Source organism: Gymnoscopelus braueri (genome assembly GCF_963280865.1).
Source record: "Gymnoscopelus braueri genome assembly, chromosome: 15".
NCBI classification, from domain to species: domain Eukaryota; kingdom Metazoa; phylum Chordata; class Actinopteri; order Myctophiformes; family Myctophidae; genus Gymnoscopelus; species Gymnoscopelus braueri.
The window spans coordinates 15,454,008-15,475,371 of NC_137620.1; the positions used below are offsets into that span (position 1 = coordinate 15,454,008).

At 41.2% G+C, this 21,364-nt stretch overlaps 1 protein-coding gene across 1 annotated transcript; it reads right to left on the minus strand.

The window, feature by feature from the left end:
* Positions 1-1,237: 1,237 nt before the first annotated feature.
* LOC308101387 (serine protease 53-like) lies at positions 1,238-20,925 on the minus strand. The gene is made up of 12 exons (XM_080450809.1): positions 20,857-20,925; positions 18,850-18,870; positions 18,040-18,208; positions 17,502-17,770; positions 16,563-16,711; positions 15,314-15,533; positions 6,577-6,696; positions 5,465-5,485; positions 5,028-5,196; positions 4,483-4,757; positions 2,753-2,898; positions 1,238-2,265 (listed from the first exon to the last, which is right to left on the minus strand). Exons 1-12 carry the CDS (start codon positions 20,912-20,914, stop codon positions 1,510-1,512), a joined length of 2,373 nt encoding a protein of 790 aa, XP_080306935.1. The 5' UTR covers positions 20,915-20,925; the 3' UTR covers positions 1,238-1,509.
* Positions 20,926-21,364: the final 439 nt, after the last annotated feature.

The following is a 21,364-nucleotide window of genomic DNA, read 5'->3' on the forward strand; positions in this document are numbered from 1 at the left end:
GGATATGTGAGTTCTCAAAAGTAAGAATTGAGCAGCCCCCATGAATATTGAGTACTCTTTCCACTATTGATTACCAGAAGGACTTGGCTGGCTATTATTTTCTTCTTCTTAGACCAATTATCCTGGCAGCAGTGTTGGTTATGTGTGCGAGACGGGCCCATTTAGTAATGGAACAAATGTTAAAGAAGCAGGTGGAACAGTAGAGTAGCATGGGCTGAATAATACTCTGGTACAACAGTGGGTGGAGATCAGGAGCAACATATAGTCCTTTAAGCTTGTGGATGAGAGACTGACAGTCTCTGGTGGCTTCTTTTTTTTATGTTGTTAAGCTTGTGGATCTCCCTGCGGGATTAATAAAGGTATCTATCTATCTGGATCCCTTTTTGGATGTCGTTAGAAACTGAACTAAATAACCACCCCAGGAATGGACTGTTTCGTGCTGAATGCGGCCAGGCAAGCTCCTGTGGTGTCACAAGGTCACTGCGAAGAAGACACGCAAGAGCATTTTCTCTGAGGCTATCAGAGCCCTGAACAATAGTCTCGCGTGGCCAGACTGTTGCCTCCCACAATTTTCAAATGTTTCCGGTCATACAGTCTGGGACTCGGAAGCTCTGATCATGATTAAAATATAAAGCGGATGTGAAGCCTCCTCCCCACTTCCGTTTTGTCTTTACAGTCGCGCAAATTTACCCTAATATAAATCAAAATCATCTAAGTATATTTAGCTTACTGCTTAGCAGAAATGGAAATGAAAAAATAAAATGTAAAGATATTTTAAAATATATTTTCGTGAACGGAAGTGCCAGTTTCCTCTCTCGGATTTCGGGAAGTGTAGTTCCAGACTCTATATAGCATTCGGAGATTTTGGAATAGTTGTCTGGCTATGCGAGACTACTGAACAATTACCAAATTACCATGCCATATACGCCTTCCATCTGTAAATATGCCTTTTTGCTCAGAACAGACTACCGGTACTAGGTTTCATAATTTCAGAATGTTGATTTAAAAATGCTTTATTTTCTATTTATTTTTCTACTTTTGGGGCTTGCCCAATCTTGGAACGCATCGAATTTGAATTAAATTCGACAGAGTTTGCGGAGCTCTGAGTCTGTCGAGAGATTATAGGGCTTGCCTAACGTAACCTTGATGCCCTGAAAATACCTTGTGAATAAGCAGCCATGGCACAAAAGGCTACAATGATGCCTGATGGATGGGGAAATGGGTGGTACTCTCCTAATTAATTAATCAATCAATTAAACTTTATTTATCACATTTCATTCATTAAGTGCAACTCGCTTCAATAGAAAATAATGATGAAAAAGAAAGGAAAATTAAGAGGGAAAATAAGAATACATTAAAATACTTTAAAGTCATACTGTGTTACATTCATTTGAGTACGTCTTCTTGGAAACATCACTGTTAGATCAATTATCATTTATTGATCTATTAGAACTGCAATTCCCAGAATTCAGTTTGAAACAAAACCACAAAAGGTTGAGAACCACTGCCCTAAGCCATGTTGTAGAGAATGAGCACAAGAGTAAATACAGGACTAAAGTAGGAGAAATGGATTGCATTCGGGCCACAGCAAAATATACTCTCACATGGTCTAACGGGTGGGGGTGGTGGTGTAGTCATGGGTGGTGTATGTGGTGGTGGATGTGGTGATGTAGTCATGTGTGGTGGTGGATGGGGTGGTTTAGTCATGTGTGGTGGTGGATGTGGTGATGTAGTCATGTGTGGTGGTGGATGGGGTGGTTTAGTCATGTGTGGGGGTGGATGGGATGGTATGGTGTAGTAGTCATGTGTGGGGGTGGGTGGGGTGATGTAGTCATGTGTGGGGGTGGGTGGGGTGGTGTAGTCATGTGAGGGGTGGGGTGATGAAGTAACGGGTGGTGGTGGTGGTGTAGTCATGGCTGGTGGTGGATGTGATGTAGAAACGGCTGGTGGTGGATGTGGTGTAGTAACGGCTGATGCTGGATGTGGTGATGTAGCATTAATGGCTGCAGGCCCAGGTGGTGGAGATGCTTTGGGTGGTGTACCGCCACACACAACATTTGCATCGGTGTCAGTGCCGGGCGAGGCAAACGTGACGAAGCCTGGCTGGTCAGTGGTGATGTGGCTGGTGATCCAGCTCTGGAAGCGTGACACGCGGGCGTAGACTCCTGGCAAGTTGGGCCGAGCACAGCCCACACCGAAGCTCACCACCCCAGACAGGACCCAGCGGGTACGGTCGCGGCTCACCATCGGTCCACCAGAGTCTCCCTGATGAGGAAATGAGGGATTTATGAAGTATATATTCTTCATTTTTTAAATACACATGAAATAATAATGCAATGCATGATAGATTCATTGAGGCTTAAAGCTGCACTATACTTTAACTTTCCTCTTCTACCCCGGATTTGAACCCGGTTTCCTGCACAATTAAGTGCTGACATTTATTTTACCATTGAGCTAATAGAGACTGCCTGCTTGCTCAGGGGAGAAATCTGTTGGCATCACACACAGGATTCTCTTTTAAGATTGTCTTACACATAACATTAACAATAATGGGGCAAAATGGGGTAGGAAAGGCCCCGATTGTCGGGAAGGTCGTTTTCTATAGCCCTAATACCCCCGATTATCTTGTAGTGTGCGCGTATCTTTGTGAGTTATGATGAATGAGTTAATTAATTCCACCCAGGATTGCTGATTTGACAGGGTGTCATAGCGAGAGAGAGAATGATAGAGGAGAGCGAGTAGAATCTGTCACCTGACATGAGTCCTTTCCTCCAGCTTCGAGACCAGCACAAATCATGTTCTGTGTGATGGTGTACCGGTCATAGAAGCAGCCGCACTGTTTGTTTCCCACGACCGGCACCTGAACTTCCTGAAGGGTCTGGGGAGAGGGTAGGGGAACTAATGGAAGAGAAGACATACATAAATATAGATCTACTAGGGATCCGGATGATTGGGAAGCTTACAAATATGAAAGAAATGTACAGTATGCAAGACTCAAGACGCAGCCCTGCTTATCTACGGTATGCAGCTCACCTGAACCGTTGAACTCCCCTGCCTGTGACCCAGCTCATTTAAATGGTGAACTGAGTTTGCTATTCTAATATCACCACTGGCATTCAATCTTTCCAACCTTTGTGAACATCCTGTTTGTAACCGTTGCCCTGGGAAATTACACCAAATTATAAGAAAAACAGTCAGCTAGCCTACAAAAATATATTAATTCTCACAGCTCAGACTGTTTCGCTAGACCTGCAATAATGAATAGGGCAAACCTCTAGTTGTGTAGCTGACGTGTGATTTGGGAAGATACAGGACCGGTTGTCAAACCCCGCCCCCCCGGATAGGTTCGCTGGAATCCAAACCGCACCCCTGACCGCAGTGGCGTTCCCAAGAATTACATTTAGGGCAGGCGAGATTCCCCCCCCCCTCCCCCCCCTCCGAAGGGGAGGGGGGGTACTCGGGGGGGGAAAATCTCGGGGGAAACAAGTTAGCAACAACACTACACTGACTACAAAACTGAAAAACGTTAATAAAAACAATAAGTGTATAATCAATGTATGTATTTTTATCAATGCATGTATTTTTATTCTTAAAAAAACAGCATTACAGAAAAGGCAAACATGATGTCCTGCGCAAATTATTGACTCATTTCAACATTGCGATTACAACAGCAACAATAACAGCTAAATCAAATAGTGTTCAAGCATGTAGTGATGTCTCAAAACATGAGACGACAGGCTTGCTGCACTTGAAAATATCTATAACTGAATCGTAGTTCAGACCTTCAGTTAAATCTCACTCAAACGCTAGGAGACACAGACTATTAAGGCGAGAGGTTGTCATTGTACTTCTGCTGTACTTTTTATGCCAGGTGATAGCCTTCAGGTGATGGCCCAGACCCCCACTCCTGGCACCCCATGAAGATAAAGGCACATTTGCATCACTATAGGCGAGGGCCGCTCTGCTGAATGGTTACGGTAGTGATTGTCTGCCTGCCCGCGTGAATGGACGAGGAGGCGGGCTAATGGTCCGACGGTCTTTTACTTTATTTTCTAGGGGTGGCGAGATTTTAGTTGGGCAGGCGGCCGCCTGCCTTGCCTCTATGGTGGGTACACCACTGCCTGACCGTCTCCATATCTATCTTATGATAGCTTTGGCTGTCTTGTGCATCCGTTAAAATGCCTAGTCTCAGTAGTCTGTACTGTCATATCTCACGTGAGTAGCAAGTACTGTACTCGACTATTCCGCCAAGAATGAGAACGCCAAGTGTCCTGTCACTGATTGCGTGGCATAACATACAGCAAGGCCCACCTATGTACCTTTCAAGCAGGCGTGAGTCAGTCAATGGAAACGGTCAGGGGGCGTGGTTTGGATTCCTGGGGCTGGGGTTTGCCAACCGGTCCGGCACCTTCCCAAATCACGCGTAGCTAAAAGGCTGCTGACAAAGGTTTTCACATGTCATCTCCTATCACCTTTACTCACCTCCAGAAGCTATTGTCCCCCAGCCAGTCACCCAGCTCATAGTTCCATCGTAGACGGTGCTGTCCGATGCCGCCAGACAGACCGGGCGAATGTAAGGAGTGTTGAAGGTGACAGGGCTGGAGAGCTTCAGTAGAGCGATGTCGCTGTCTTCACTCGCTAGCTGATCGTAGTTAGGATGGCGGATGACCTGTGTGACCGTCCTGGTTAACTCATTGGGGTTCGTTCCTTCTTGGCTCTGGCGACCCAAGTAAACAATCTCACCGTTGGGGGTGTTGCTGAAATAATTTGGAAAAAATAAAAACAGAGTCTAATAAGCATGACTCGTTGTGAGCTTTGTAGCTTGTGAGCTTTAGGCAGGGGGGGGGCACAATAAAGGGAGACACAGCCAGAGAGGCTATGGCTATACTTCATATAGACATTATTTTTGAAAAAAGTCATTTTAATTCCATAATGGAAGTCAATGGCGGTAAGATCGGGCTGAAATTCTGTCAATATTTATCGTATATATCATAGATACGCAATAGATGACTGAATTAATTTCTCACCTTCTGAAGCAGTGAGCAGCGGACAGCACCCATTCTTTGTTGATAAGAGAACCTCCACAGAAATGACCACCGCCATTAGAATAGTGTATACTGGCCTGCCAAGGCCAGCTCCCAGGGGACGTGTCGTGACCGCCAACGATTCTGGTGTTCTGAGGCGCCTGACCACACACTACCAAAACAAAACAGAGACAATCAGAGATCTATGTTTTACTGCATTTATCTCCTTTTTCTATAAAGATAATTTATAAAACAAGGTGCACGAGACAGAGAGAGAGAGAGTACCATGAATAGGTAACTCTTATGAAGCAACTTTAATTCGACACCACTTTTACACTGACTGCACTTGTCATTGTCATTTACGTGTGTGTGTGTGTGTGTGTGTGTGTGTGTGTGCAAACAAACAAACAAATACAAATTTGTTTCACATGAATGCTTACCAGACAGTTGTGAATAAGAGCCTGGAATTCAAAATAAAGGAAGACATTAGGTTCAGTAAACAGCACAGTTGTGTCCATGTGTGAACTTAGTTGCCTATTTCTTCATTGTATGCTAAAATATAATATACTATTTTGTTTCACAGAAAAATATCTGGACTACAATTTCCACTGAAACTTCTACAGTTTTCCTCAAATAAAAGTAGACAAGAGACAACTAGAACAAAACTTCCAAGAGTTTGGCAAACCGGTTATATCTACATATTGTAAATACAGATACATATTGTACCACCACTATATCCTGTCAATTAGAATGGCACGTCACTTTGTACATCTTGAGATGCATCTTTAGATGTCCACTTTCCATTGCAGGCTACTTGAAAAAATTGCATGAAATAATCTCCTCTAAGATGTACTGTAATCACAATTAAGGTCCCACACCTAATCCCAAAGCCTGTGGAGTTCGTTTTATATCATGATATATAGTCATTCATAACTGGTCTGTTAGTAAATGTATTTTCAAGTAGCTTTTAATGGAGAACCCTAGTGGCCTAATCATACAAATTATACACAACAGTGTATAATTTGTGACAGGTGCTGTGTCTTTACCAGCACTGACTTCTAACAGTTTTGTTCTTTTGCATTTGATTATTGCCTGCATGCCTATCCATCCTGGAAGGGGGTCCCCTCTTTTGTGATCCTTCCTGAGGTTAAATTTGTCTTTGTTATATGTGGGCCTGTAAAGCTCTCTGAGACATAGTGATGATTCAAGCCAATACACTTGACTTTAGTTCACTGATCAATTACATTGATTAGATCAATTCACTGGGGCATTGTTCATAGCTCACAATGGCAGAGGAAAGCACGCTCATTTTGTAATTGGTCTTGTTAAAGTCAAAACTTAGAAAGAATTATCGTCAGATAATTATAAACAAATTATATATACTGAAAAATTAGGAAACCTATGGCAGCAATATAATTATATCCTGTATCACTTACGCTATATAAAATATGCAAATAAGAGTGTAACCGAGTAACAAGTACCTAGTAACAAAATAGTTATTAAGTTATATTTGTTTTAACCTTGGGTATAGAAACAATATGTCTTTACTTACCTTTAATTTGCAGGAGTAGCATGAGAGCTATCCCACACAGCTGCTTGTGGAGGGCCATTCCGCTTAACTGATCAGCATCGTCAAATAGCTTTGTCCTGAACTCCTCCCATACAGTGGCACCTGACATCAAACTATTTTGACATGTCACTGGTTTCCTCATTCCTCGCTGATCCCCAGTCTGTAATTACAACACCTCCCTGCCTCGTCTGGGGCGGAGGTGGCCTTCCTGTCATCATGACGCACTCAACAATCTGAAGGTCATCGTACTCAAGGCGATCGCAATTAAGTGTGCACGCCTAATGCCAAAGCATGTGGAGTTCGTTTTACATCATATAGTCATAACCGGTCTGTTAGCAAAATGATCTTAAATTTAGCTATCACGGAGAACCCTAGTGTGGCATAATCAGATTTCAGAGTTCAAATGTGAGACTTGTGTTGCATGCCATCCATTGAAACATACGTGAAATCTATTTCAAATATTAATATGCCTGTATTTTTTTTGTCAGTATGGGAGAGTCAATCCTAACCCAGTTACCAAAAGTAAAATACTCATTATGCAGAACATCCCGTTTCACAAGTTATCATTTGTCTAAAATGTATAATAATCTTTTGAAAATAGCAGATCTACAAGCTCACAACGTGTCGCATCGCGACGCGTTGTGAGCTTGTAGATTGGCTATTTTCAAATAGCCAAAGTCTAAATAGGGCTGAAGTGGTTAATGTATGTTTTGTAATAATAATCAAAATCTACAAAGTAACTAGTAACTGAAGTTTTCAAATAATTGTAGTGGAGTAAAACTACAATATTTGCCTCTGAGATGTAGTGGAGTAGAAGTAAAAGTATTGAAATTTGGACATACTACAGTAAAGTAAAAGTACCTCACAATCGTACTTAAGTACTGTACAGTACTTGAGTAAATGTAATTAGTTACTTTCCACCACTGGAAATTGATAATACAAAATACACTTAATGGCCATGCACTTAGGTATGCCTGTTCAACTGCACGTTAACACAAATTCTTCTGCATACCTCATTTGTAAGTTTGTAACAAAGGGTTATTTGATTTACTGTTGCCTTTCTGTCAGCTCAAACCAGTCTGGCCATTCTCCTCTGACCTCTGGCATCAACATTTTAATTTTTTCACTCTTCATACCAGTAACCTGTAAGCTGATTGTAGGACATTCTGTATAGTAGTGTGTATATCTGTCTGTCTCTTATATGTCATCATGATGTGTGTGCATGGGGATCTCATCTTAAACAAGCTCAGTGCTTAATGAGCCTCCCAGTTTAGTAGACCTTGTATTGTGAATTTGTACTTCCATGTACTGATGTTCTCATGTCTTACTAAATAAAGTACATCAATCAATCAAACAATCAACAAGACATTTTAGCCCATGGAACTGCCGTTCACTGGAATTTGTTTATTTTTCACACCATTCACACCATTCACATGACGCACTCAACAATCTGAAGGTCATCGTACTCAAGGCGATCGCAATTAAGTGTGCACGCCTAATGCCAAAGCATGTGGAGTTCGTTTTACATCATATAGTCATAACCGGTCTGTTAGCAAAATGATCTTAAATTTAGCTATCACGGAGAACCCTAGTGTGGCATAATCAGATTTCAGAGTTCAAATGTGAGACTTGTGTTGCATGCCATCCATTGAAACATACGTGAAATCTATTTCAAATATTAATATGCCTGTATTTTTTTTGTCAGTATGGGAGAGTCAATCCTAACCCAGTTACCAAAAGTAAAATACTCATTATGCAGAACATCCCGTTTCACAAGTTATCATTTGTCTAAAATGTATAATAATCTTTTGAAAATAGCAGATCTACAAGCTCACAACGTGTCGCATCGCGACGCGTTGTGAGCTTGTAGATTGGCTATTTTCAAATAGCCAAAGTCTAAATAGGGCTGAAGTGGTTAATGTATGTTTTGTAATAATAATCAAAATCTACAAGTGTGTATATCTGTCTGTCTCTTATATGTCATCATGATGTGTGTGCATGGGGATCTCATCTTAAACAAGCTCAGTGCTTAATGAGCCTCCCAGTTTAGTAGACCTTGTATTGTGAATTTGTACTTCCATGTACTGATGTTCTCATGTCTTACTAAATAAAGTACATCAATCAATCAAACAATCAACAAGACATTTTAGCCCATGGAACTGCCGTTCACTGGAATTTGTTTATTTTTCACACCATTCACACCATTCACATGTAAACTTTAGAGATTTGTTGTGCTTGAAAAAAAAAATCCCTGAAAGACCAGCGCATTTGGCATCATCAACCATAACACGTTCAAAGTCACTTACATTAGAAATTTTGATTAGACGTTTGTGCTGCCGACGCCATGCAGAACATTTTACCATACCAGACGGGGTGCCGTGACCCCCCCCCCCCAAAAAAAACATGATCTTCAGGCATTATGGTTATACTAGGAGGAAGATGTTTTTTTTTAAAGTGTACATAAAGTGTTAAAATTATGTTTTTATGTGGACACGCCTACCAGTTCATTACAGTTTACAGTTTAGGCATTTAGCAGACGCTCTTAATCCAGAGCGATTTACAGTAAGCAAGGACACAAGATAATACATCATAATACATCAATAATACATCAAATGCATAGAAATAGTAAATCATAAAGAAATACATAAGTAAACCAATAATCTAAGCTCTAATTGCAATGGGGAGTTCATTCCATAGTTTTCATTAAGTATACCTGGTTCTCACCTTAGCACCTCCCAACTGAACCAGTCCCTCCGCCTCCTCGTACAAGACCACCCACCAGTCCCCTCCTCATCCTCATGGAAGGACTGCCCAGGGCCCTTCCCAGTTGTTTATAAAATGCTCTAGAGCAATGGTTGTCAAACCGGGGGATGGGGACCCACAGGGGTCCTTGAGGGGGTTCCAGAGGGTCCACAGTAAAAATTTGTTCAGTGTAACCAGTTGAAACCAATACATTGGCTATTTGAAAATAGCAGATCTACAAGCTCACAGCGTGTCGCATTGCGACGCGTTGTGAGCTTGTAGATCTGCTATTTTCAAATAGCCAATGTATAGGTTTCATAACTTATAACTACATTTTAATTTGGGGGTACTTGACATGAAAAGTTTGAGAACAACTGGTCTAGAACAGCTCTGACAGCTGGGTAGCCACAGTCTTTACATATTGTTTGATATGGCACTGGACATCTACAACAGCAAAGCTTGGAAAAATGTAACGCATCTTATTTTTAGTTGGAAATAAATGGAATAGAGGCAACACTAGAGGTCCACCAGAAGGGGGTGCTGTAGCTGTAGTTGTCACTTCACCAGTTGAACGTTTATCAGCTTTAGTATGATGTCTGCTGGCAGCCCACGTTTGACCAGTTCCTCTTTAAGCTGTAAATGAAAGAACACAATGTTACGTCATAGTTTTTGCATAGTTTGAAGTAAGTCAAGCTGGAGAAATAGTGGGTTCGAACTCACAACCTCCATGGTGGTGGGCAGGGACTTTACCACTGCGCCACACGAGCACCTTGAAAACGTTTTACATTATGTTTGACTGACATGTTATGATAGCATGTCTATGTGTGTGTTTGTACATTGCTTAATTGGGTGATTTGCTTACAGGATATGCAATAGACCTCTTTTCATGGCAGTCATGTTGACATAAATACTTGTGTAATGATACTTCCTTCACAGGTGTTACCAATTATACTAATTAAAGCTCCGTTTGGCAGAACCTTTCCAGTGAGCCATCATGCACCATAGCACCACCCTGACACTGTTTGACCTGAACACCTCTTAAGGAAATAACGATACACAACTACTGTGTAATAGTGGCTATTGTGAAAAAGTAATTTTCAGTAAATTTTTTTCACTATTGTCGGTATCAGCCGAGAATGCTCCCATTCCAATGCTCTCGATTGCTGAGGAGGAGCTCAACACCTACTATCAGCTCCCAGTAGCCTACCGACCACCCGACTTGCCTCATATACTGTGTAAACTATGTATGATGGAGCTAGCAATTTTTTAAATTAATAACAATAACAATTTCACCCACTTCTTTACACCTGTAAACCTGTGATATGACAATAATGTTGTGATTCTGATTCTGAAGGTGGGTGTGAGCCCAAACCTTGATTCTGCGAGCAGTGAGCAGTGGTGTGTGAGGTTGGTTGGCTGAGAATGTTACGATGTCCCTTTCTGGGAGAGCATAAACACAACCCGTGGAAGAAATAAATGGGTGGTGAATTCTGTGGCTAGACTGTTGTTTTATTTCACAATAGACTTCGTTTCTTTCTTTTTCCTTTATTTATTCAGGGAAACCCATTGAGAGCAAGCTCTCTTTTTCAAGGACGCCCTGATAACAAACATTAGAATCACATTACAATGTCACAACTTTGACAATAAAGCAAAAAAGAAAAGCAGAAGCATAAAACAACACCAAAATAATCGCAAGAGGCGGTGAATCAGACAATACAGTGAGGACATGGATAAAACACAGATTTAAAAATCGGATGCAATCTAGAAAAAGTGCTCCTCGGAGCACAGGTCTCCGCCAGGTCAGGTAGGTTATTGTGGCCTCCTGGTGGCGCTATAATAGGCCATTGTGAAAAGGGTGCCCGTTTCTTCTTAGGCCTTTCACGACAATCGGACACTCATGATTTGAGGCATTTTGTTCCAAAAATGTGTTTTGCTAGATTAGACCTGCTGGTGGCGCTATAACAGGCCAATGTTAAAAGGGTGGCATTTCTTCCTCAGCCTAGTGGGAATGTGCGTGTAAAATTTCACGGAAATCGCAAGCTGAGTGCATAATTTCAGGCATTTCGTTCAAAATGGACCAATCCTGCAAACTTTGGAAGCCAGCCTTAGCCAATGAGGATGGAATATGGGAAATTGGACAGATCCGTGTTCATCACATGGCTATAGAGATACTGTATACCGATTTGCATGACGTTTGGATAAAATCTGTAGGAGTAATATAAAGAAATTGGTTTTGCACAAATCGGCCTCCTGGTGGCGCTATAACAGGCCCATGTGAAAAATTTGGGGCAGAGGTTCTGAATTGGCATCCAGGGAGTGTGTGTGCACAGTTTCGCAGCGACCGGGCCAACGGTGCCAGAGATTAGCTGCGGACGGACGGACGGACGGACGGACGGGGTAAAACATACTCTCTCGCCATGCCTTTCGGCCTGGCGGAGACAATAAACAGTGTTACATGAAACAGGTACAGTCACTATGTAGTGTGTCCTCAAGAAGCACCCTGAATGTCTCTATTGAGACCAATCGCACCAGTTTCAGAGAGTCCTGAAGTTTGTTCCATTTGTGTGGAGCAAAATACATGAATGCAGTTTTTCCATGTTCACTGCTCTTACGTGGACTGGTATATCTAATGTGTGTAACCTTTGGATCCAAAAGCGAGGTTAGGTATAAAGGAAGTTTACCACACAAGGCCTTATAAATAAATAACATACAATGTTGCTCTCTACGAAGTGCGAGAGATGGCCAACCCACTTTATCATATAGAATACAGTGATGGGTGAGATAATCATCACCAGTAATAAAACGCAAAGCACTGTGGTAGACTGCATCCAGAGGCTTCAGTGTGGACAGTGAAGCATGCATATACAGTGTATCCCCATAACCAAATACAGACATTATTACAGATTGAACAATAGTCTTTCTGCTGGTAAAAGAAAAACAGGACCTGTTTCTGTAAAGGAAGCCAATTTGACCTTTTAATTTTTTTATTAGGTTCTCCACATGAACCTTAAATGAGAGTTTGGCATCTAGCCAAATGCCGAGATATTTATAAGATGTGACCAGCTCAATTTGTTCGCCTTTAAGAGTGTAAATACCAGTAAAGGGATTTATATTTGGAGACCTAGTAAATACCATGCATTTTGTTTTGTTGGAGTTTAAAACAAGCTTAAGGTTAATTAGAGCCCATTGAAACCTATTGAAGGCAGTCTGCAAATTTGCAGTGGCCACTTCCAGCGTTGGGGCAATACTGTATAAAATTGTGTCGTCTGCATAATAATGGACATCCCAGTGCGGAGAGGGGAGTGCAATATTATTAACATAAAGAGTGAATAAAAGGGGACCCAAAATTGAACCCTGAGGGACACCTTTACCAATTGACAAAGAACTGGATTTAAAACCATCAGCAACAACGGCTTGAGTTCTACCCGTCAGATAGTTGGAAAACCATCTGAGATCATCCAAGCCAATAGAGGCTAGCTTTTGTAATAAAATATAATGGTCCACAGTATCAAATGCTTTAGAAAGATCAATAAAAATAGCAGCACAGTGATGGTGATTATATAGACCAGTTAGTATGTTATTTGTGACAAGCGTTGTAGCTGTCACCGTACTATGTCCTGGTCTGAACCCTGACTGTTGAGGTTGGAGTATGTTGTGCATGCTCAGGAATGTACGTAACTGTGAACTGACTAGGGATTCAAGGATCTTGGCTAAACAGCACAATTTTGATATTGGCCTATAATTATTTAAATCCGACCGATCACCACCTTTATGAAGTGGAATAACTTGTGCATCTTTCCATACTGCAGGAAGTGAGCCTGAGGTAAGTGATGAATAAAAAATATGGACAAGTAGTGCAGCAATTATATATGCACTAAGATGCAGTAGATACGGGTTAAGGTCATCTGCACCCTTAGACTTCTTAGTGCATATTTGTGAAAGTGCAGTTAAAACCTCTGAGTGTGTTACTGGTCTAAATGAAAAGCATGGCGAGGACAAGTTGAGTAAGTTGTCAGTGACTGAATCCCCCTCCTGATCTGATGGCGCTTGACTGACAGACTGCCTGTCAAACAGATGGCCAGATAATATAAAATGATTGTTAAAAGCATCACAAATACCTAATTTATTTAGAACAACCCCACTTTCACTGCTAATCTGCGATGGGAGAGAGGAGGCAGGCCTAGCTTTTAGTGATTTTACAACCTTCCAGAAACTAGCCGCATTACCTTGTGTCTTGGTGAAACTAGATAAATAAAAATCAGATAACACATCGTAGTATTGTTTGGAGCTCTGCATGGCAGTCGAGTGAACGTGGAATGAAAAGCAAGTAGAGGTTCTTACTAAGTGTACTGGTAACAGTGCTTTAGACACAACCTAATAACAGTATTACCAGATGTGTAGTTGTGATGAAGAAATGTCAGTAACTTCCAAAAGGAGTCTTGGGGTCGGTCAGAGTTCAACACACCAGAATCACGGAGCAACGTACGGCTTCTAAAGTGTTCTCAGTAGTTCTTCCACCACTGCTACTATATAACCCCCCCACCCCCTATAATCATAGCGCCACCAACTGGCAACATGACGTTATAGTCCCTATACTTTTACAAACTACTCCTGTGGTAATGGCAGATGGCCACGCATCCCACGATGTGTATAAAGATTATTATTATTATCATTATCATTATCATTATTATTATTACCTTTGGCAGCACTTTTGTCCTGATGTCTTCTTTGGTCAAAGGAGTCTTTGAGGAGATTCTCACTCTCAGGCCGATGGTGCCACCTACATGAAAATATCCCAGCTGTGAACAGTGTGATGTTGTTCTGAGTAGAATCTTGGGTTGTAGAACCACCAAATCTGTGGTCTTGTAGTCGGACCCCACACTTAATTCTGAACTGATTGCTCTCATTCTATGCGCTGTGCACACAGAACCCCCGTTCACTTGCATTGAAGAGTGAACTATACGCATGTGTGAATTAACTTTGCGAGTCAAGGGAATCAAGTTTAGGCACAGTAGAATGTTTTGTATCTACATTTTATGGTAGATTATACATTTCACTCAGTGACACTAGTCATTAACTATATAATATTTACATTGTTGGTTTGATCATTTAAAATATATATAAACATATTTTAAAGTAATATTTATTCAAGGAAGATCTAGGTTTAGGAGAGGTGGTGCGGCGCACTAGCGCCCTCTATTGACGGGCCGCTACTGACAAACAGTTAACTACCTGCCTTACTTATATATCACGGCCAGTTAACTAAAGCAATGGTTCTCAAAGTTACACACAATGGACTCATCTAAAACTCATCAATGAATTCATTTAAAATGGTAGTGGCAACTTCCACGTGAGACTGTAAGTTACAACATGACAGTGATTAAAACAATAATCATAATTTTATCACACTTACGAGACCCAGGGGTGTAGCTAATTGAGACTTCTGTTGTGGGCAGTACGATTGTGATTGTAGTAAACGGTGGTAACACGGTGGTTACAGGTTCTGCAGATGCTGCAGGTAGAGAACATGTTCTGGTTATTAACCATCTCCCCTAATCAATTAATCAATCAATGAAACTTTATTTATCACATTTCATTCTTCAAGTGCAACTCGCTTCAACAGAAAATGATGATGAAAAAAGGAAAATTAAGAGGGAAAATAAGAATACATTCAAATACTTTAAAGTCATACTGTGCTACATTAATTTGAGTGTGTCTTTTTGTAGACTAGAGAATGAGCACAAGAGTAAATACAGGACTAAAGTAGGAGAAATGGATTGCATTCGGGCCACAACAAAATATACTCTCACATGGTCTAACGGGTGGGGTTGGTGGTGTATCATGTGTGGTGGTGGATGGGGTGGTGTAGTCATGGGTGGTGGTGGATGTGGTGTAGTAATGGCTGGTGCTGGATGTGGTGATGTATCAGTAATGGCTGCAGGCCCAGGTGGTGGAGGTGTATTGGGTGGTGCACTACCACACACGAAGCTTGCATCAGTGTCGGTGCCGGGGGAGGCAAACGTGACGAAGCCTGGCTGGTCAGTGGTGATGTGGCTGTTGATCCAGCTCTGGAAGCGTGACACGCGAGCGTAGACTGTTGGCAAGTTGGGCAGAGCGCAGCCCTGACCGAAGTTCACCACCCCAGACTGGACCCAGCGGGTACCGTCGCGGCTCACCATCGGTCCACCAGAGTCTCCCTGATGAGGAAATGAGGGATTTATTATGTATTTTTTAAAGTATATTCTTCATTTTGTATTTATTTATGCTTTATTTATTCAGATTTCTGCTACAGGGCTACATGCACTGAAATAATAATGCGATGTATGATAGCTTCATTGAGCCTTACTAAAGCTGCACTATACTTTAACTTTCCTATTCTGACCCGGATTAGAACCCGGTTTGTGCTGACATTAGCTAATAGAGCCTGCCTGCTTGCTCAGGGGAGAAATTCAATCTTGTAAAAAAGTTACGCCCATAGAATCTACAGACCGTAAATGAAGCCTATTTTTCAACGATTTCAAATCCGCCATCTTATATCCGGTCCGAATATGCAAATAATAAACCGGAAATTAATGAATGCTATTGGTTGGGACCAGAGCGGGGTGGAGCATCATAAGGTAGCCACGCCACTCCTACTTTAACATCAATTTTAAAAGAAATGGGACCATCATTTACCAAAACGCATATCATGGTCATTGAAAGAAGACTTTAAACTAGTGACTGGAAGCATATACTGTAGTATTTATGACAATGTGTATTAAGGTAATAAAATCAAGTGTGAAGTTCGGCAAAAACCCATCCGCTTGAATGGAGTCTAATTGTTTCTGATACCAGCAGGGGTAAAACAGCGAGACTACAGGCCATTCATATGAACTGTCACTTCCTATACAGCCTCAATTTGCAACTCAGAAGCTGGCCCCTTGGTCTAGTTGAGACATGACCTGTCATACGATCTAAATGTCTCAAGAGAAGAGCAGGAAGACAAAATACAACCACCTTAATTGTAAGTTCAATTGCATTAACATACTCTACCATACAGATTGGACAAAATTACATTTTATTAATTCAAAAGTTATATTGTGCCACTTTAAGCTTATTTTAAAGTAACGGGGCATAACAATAATGGGGGCAAAATGGGGTAGGGAAGATTGTCGGGAGGGCCATTTTCTATGAGAGAGAGAGAGAGAGAGGTCCTTTCCTCCAGCTTCGAGACCAGCACTGTCTACCTGACATGAGTCCTTTCCTCCAGCTTCGAGACCAGCACAAATCATGTTCTGTGTGATGGTGGTGGATTGGTCATAGAAGCAGCCACACTGTTTGTTTCCCACGACCGGCACCTGAACTTCCTGAAGGGTCTGGGGAGAGGGTAGGGGAACTAATGGAAGAGAAGACATACATAAATATAGCTCTACTAGGGATCCGGATGATTGGGAAGCTTACAAATATGAAAGAAATGTACAGTATGCAAGACTCAAGACGCAGCCCTTATCTACAGTATGCAGCTCGCCTGAACCGTTGAACTCCCCTGCCAGTGACCCAGCTCATTTAAATGGGAAACTGAGTTTGCTATTCCAATATCACCACCAGCATTCAATCTTTCCAACCTTTGTGAACATCCTGTTTGTAACCGATGCCCTGGGAAATTACACAAAATTATAGGAGAAACAGTCAGCTAGCCTACAAAAAGATATTAATTCTCACAGCTCAGACTGTTTTGCTAGACCTGCAATAATGAATAGGGTAAACCCCTAGTTGTGTTGCTGATGCGTGATTTGGGAAGATACAGGACTGGTTGGCAAACCCCGCCCCCCGGAATCCAAACCGCGCCCCTGACCGTCTCAGTTGACTGAATCACGAATGCTTGAAAGGTACATAGGTGGGCCTTGCTGTATTATACCACGCAGTCAGTGACAGGACACTTGGCGTTCTCATTCTTGGCGTAATAGTCGAGTACAGTACTTGCTACTCACTGAGACTAGGCATTTTAACGGATGCACGGATGCACAAGGCGGCCAAAGCTATCATAAGATAGATATATATTCTGGAAACAGCCAGCCAATGGAGACAGTCGGGGGACGCGGTTTGAATTCCAGCGGACCTATCCGGGGGGCTGAAAGGCTGCTGACAAGGGTTTTCATATGTCATCTCCTATCACCTTTACTCACCTCCAATAGCTATAGACCCCCAGCCAGTGACCCAGCTCATAGTTCCATCGTAGAAGGTGCTGTCCGATGCTGCCAGACAGACCGGGAGAATGTAAGGAGTGAAGGTGACAGGGCTGGAGAGCTTCAGTAGGACGATGTCATTGTCATTTGATAGCTGATCATTGTTAGGATGGCGGATGACCTGTGTGACCCTCCTGGTTAACTCATTGGGGTTCGTTCCTTCTTGGCTCTGGCGACCCAAGTAAACAATCTCACCGTTGGGGGTGTTGCTGAAATAATTAGGAAAAAACAAAAACGGAGAGTCTGATAAGCATGGCGCGTTGTGAGCTTTGTAGCTTGTGAGCTTTAGGCGGGGGCACAATAAAGGGAGACACAGCCAGAGAGGCTATGGCTATACTTCATATAGACACTATTTTTGAAAATTTTCATTTTAATTCCATAATGGAAGTCAATGACGGTCAGATCGGGCTGAAATCCTCCAAAATTTGGAGTCGTATATATAATAGATATGCAATAGATGACTGTATTAATTTCTCACCTTCTGAAGCAGTGAGCAGCAGACAGCACCCATTCTTTGTTGATAAGAGAACCTCCACAGAAATGACCGCCGCCATTAGAATAGTGTATACTGGCCTGCCAAGGCCAGCTCCCAGGGGACGTGTCGTGACCGCCAACGATTCTGGTGTTCTGAGGCACCTGACCGCACACTAACAAAACAAAACAGAGACAATCAGAGAGACGTTTTACTGCATTTATCTCCTTTTTCTATAAAGCTTATTTATAAAACAAGGTGCACAAACTACCTATTTCTCCATCGGGATCAATAGCATTTTTATGATAGACACCTTAACCATAGTATTTATTGTACAGTACCAACAGTAAGTGAGTAACTCGACTTCCCAATCTCACGGTGGACACTCTAACGAGAGAGAGAGAGAGAGAGAGAGAGAGAGAGAGAGAGAGAGAGAGAGAGAGAGAGAGAGAGAGAGAGAGAGAGAGAGAGAGAGAGAGAGAGAGAGAGAGAGAGAGAGAGAGAGAGAGAGAGAGAGAGAGAGAGAGAGAGAGAGAGAGAGAGAGAGAGAGAGACTTTAATTCAATACCACTTTTACACTGACTGCACTTGTTATTGTCATTTACTAGCATATTGTGTGTGCGCGTGCATTTGTGTTGTCAGGGGCACGTGGGGCTGTTCAACATTGAGCTTATTTGTATTCAACCACCTAGGATATGGTTGTTGTCTTTTTCAAGGTATCACAGTATAATAAATACATCCTTAGTGTGGCAGCAGAAATAGGACATTTAATGAAACAAACAAACAAATACAATTTTGTTTCACATGGATGCTTACCAGACAGTTGTGAATAAGAGCCTGGAATTCAAAATAAAGGAAGACATTAGGTTCAGTAAACAGCACAGTTGTGTCCATGTGTGAACTTTGTTGCCTATTTCTTCTTCATTGTATGCTAAAATATAATATACTATTTTGTTTCACAGAAAAATAAAAGGGTTAATTAAATACCTGGACTACAATTTCCACTGAAACTTCCACAGACAAAACAACTATAACAACATTTCCAAGACTGGGTTTGGCAAACCGGTTTATTGGACATATTTTACCACCACTATGTCCTGTCAATTAGAATGGCATGTCACTTTGTACATTTTGAGATGCATCTTTAGATATCCACATTCCATTGTAGGCTACTCAACAAAAGAATTTAAATAATTTGCATGAAATAATCTCTAAAATGTAATGTAAGATTTCAGAAAGCATGAGCTCAGAGTTATATGATATTATCAGTACTACTATTAACAGTGCTACTAATGCTATTATAATACTTTATTGCACACCTGTCACAAATTATACACAATAGTTAAAGCACTCAACAATCTGAAGATCATTGTACTCAATATGATCACAATTAAGGTCCCACACCTAATCCCAAAGCCTGTGGAGTTTGTTTTATATCATGATATACAGTCATTCATAACTGGTCTGTTAGTAAATGTATCTTAAAGTAGCTTTTAATGGAGAACCCTAGTGGCCTAATCATACAAATTATACACAACAGTGTAAAATGTGTAACTGGTAATGTGTCTTCACCAGCACTGACATCTAACAGTTTTGTTATTTTGCATTTGATTATTGCCCGCATGCCTGTCCATCCTGGAAGGGGGTCCCCTCTTTTGAGATCCTTCCTGAGGTTAAATTTGTCTTTGTTAAATGTAGGCATGTAAAGCTCTTTGAGACTGTAACAGTGATTAAAGGGCAAGACCATTTTGGTAGAGGTTTGGGTTGAGTAGTTACCTTGCCATTATGTAACTCCAAAGGTGGACAAGAAATAAAAATTAATTTCTCCATTGATAATTCAAAATATGCATTGTACAGTGAAACAGCTCTCAAAATCACTCGTCTAGCCCGTAAACTAACACAAACAAAGCTTAATTGGACAATATAGAACATCACCAAGTCCTATACTGTTAGTTGTTTTTATAAACACTTCCTGTTCATTTTACTATTTGAAGATCCGGATCCGCGGATCCAGTCCGGAAAGTTAACATTTTTGTAAAAATAAAAGAAACAGTAGTCTGAACTAACTTTGTTTACGTTGGTTTACATGCGAAAAGAGTGACTTTGAGAGCTGTTTCACCGTACAATGTAAGTCAATGAGGAGCATATTTGGAATTATACGTTTCTAATCAATGGAGCAATTATTTTTTATTTCTTGTCCACCTTTAGACTTACATCATGGCAAGGTAACTACACAACCCAAACCTCTACGAAAGTGGTCTTGCCCTTTAAGGCCAATACAAATACACTTCCCTTTAGTTCACTGATAAATGACCTTGATTAGAGCAAATCACTGGGAAAATGTACTGTAGGTTAAGGAATGAACAGCAGCAAAAGATACAAATATGTATAGCCTCGTTTATCTGCTCTGTAATGTTGGTGTCAAATATGCAAGTTCTTTGGGCTCGATTCCACAAAATCGAAGAAAATCTGAATAGTAAATGTAAGTTCTACATGAAAACCAGTAGGGCGGGGGATCAAATGCTGATAGAACATACAGTAGTAGCTCACGATGACAGAGCTGAGCATGCTCATTTTGAAATTGGTAAAGTTAAAGTCAAAAAGTTGAATTATTGTCAGATAATTAGGCTATAAACAATATATATAATGAAAAATTGGGGAAATTATGGCAGCAATATTATTATATCCTGTATCACTTACGGTCTTACGCTATATGAAAGTATGCAAATAAGTGTGCGACCGAGCAGGCCATCCTAGTAACAAAATAAAGTTGTATGTGCTCCGTTTTAACCTTGGATATAGAAAGAATATGGCTTTTCTTACCTTTAAGTTGCAGGAGGAGCATGAGAGCTATCCCACACAGCTGCTTGTGGATGGCCATTTTTGCATCTCCATTCCACTTACCTGATCAGCATAGTCAAATAGCTTTGTACTCAACTCCTCCCATAGAGTGGCCCCTGACATCAAACCATTTAGACATGTCACTGGTTTCCTCATTCCTCATTTTAGCCCACAGAACTGCCGTTAACTGGAATTTGTTAATTATTCGCACCATTCTCTGTAAACTCTAGAGATTTGTTGTGCTTGAAAAAAACAAATCCCTGAAAGACCAGCCCATTTGGCATCAACAACCATGGCACGTTCAAAGTCACTTAAATTATACATTTTGATTAGACATTTGTGTTACCGACACCATGCAGAAAATCTTACCATACCTTAACAAAACAAAACAGAACTTACCATAATATTCATAATAACATTATATGCCCTGACAAGGCATGTATTTTTAAATAAAAAATGTCAACTTGGTCTTGATTTTACTGCTATGTGT

Excerpts from the sequence above, each read along its gene's own strand:
- LOC308101387 (XM_080450809.1), bottom strand. The coding sequence starts at position 20,914 with ATGGCCATCCACAAGCAGCTGTGTGGGATAGCTCTCATGCTCCTCCTG. Across the intron at positions 16,712-17,501 it reads GGGGTCTATAGCTATTGGAG|TTCCCCTACCCTCTCCCCAG; the intron begins GTGAGTAAAGGT and ends CTCTTCCATTAG. Across the intron at positions 2,266-2,752 it reads GAGGAAAGGACTCATGTCAG|GGAGACTCTGGTGGACCGAT; the intron begins GTGACAGATTCT and ends TTTCCTCATCAG.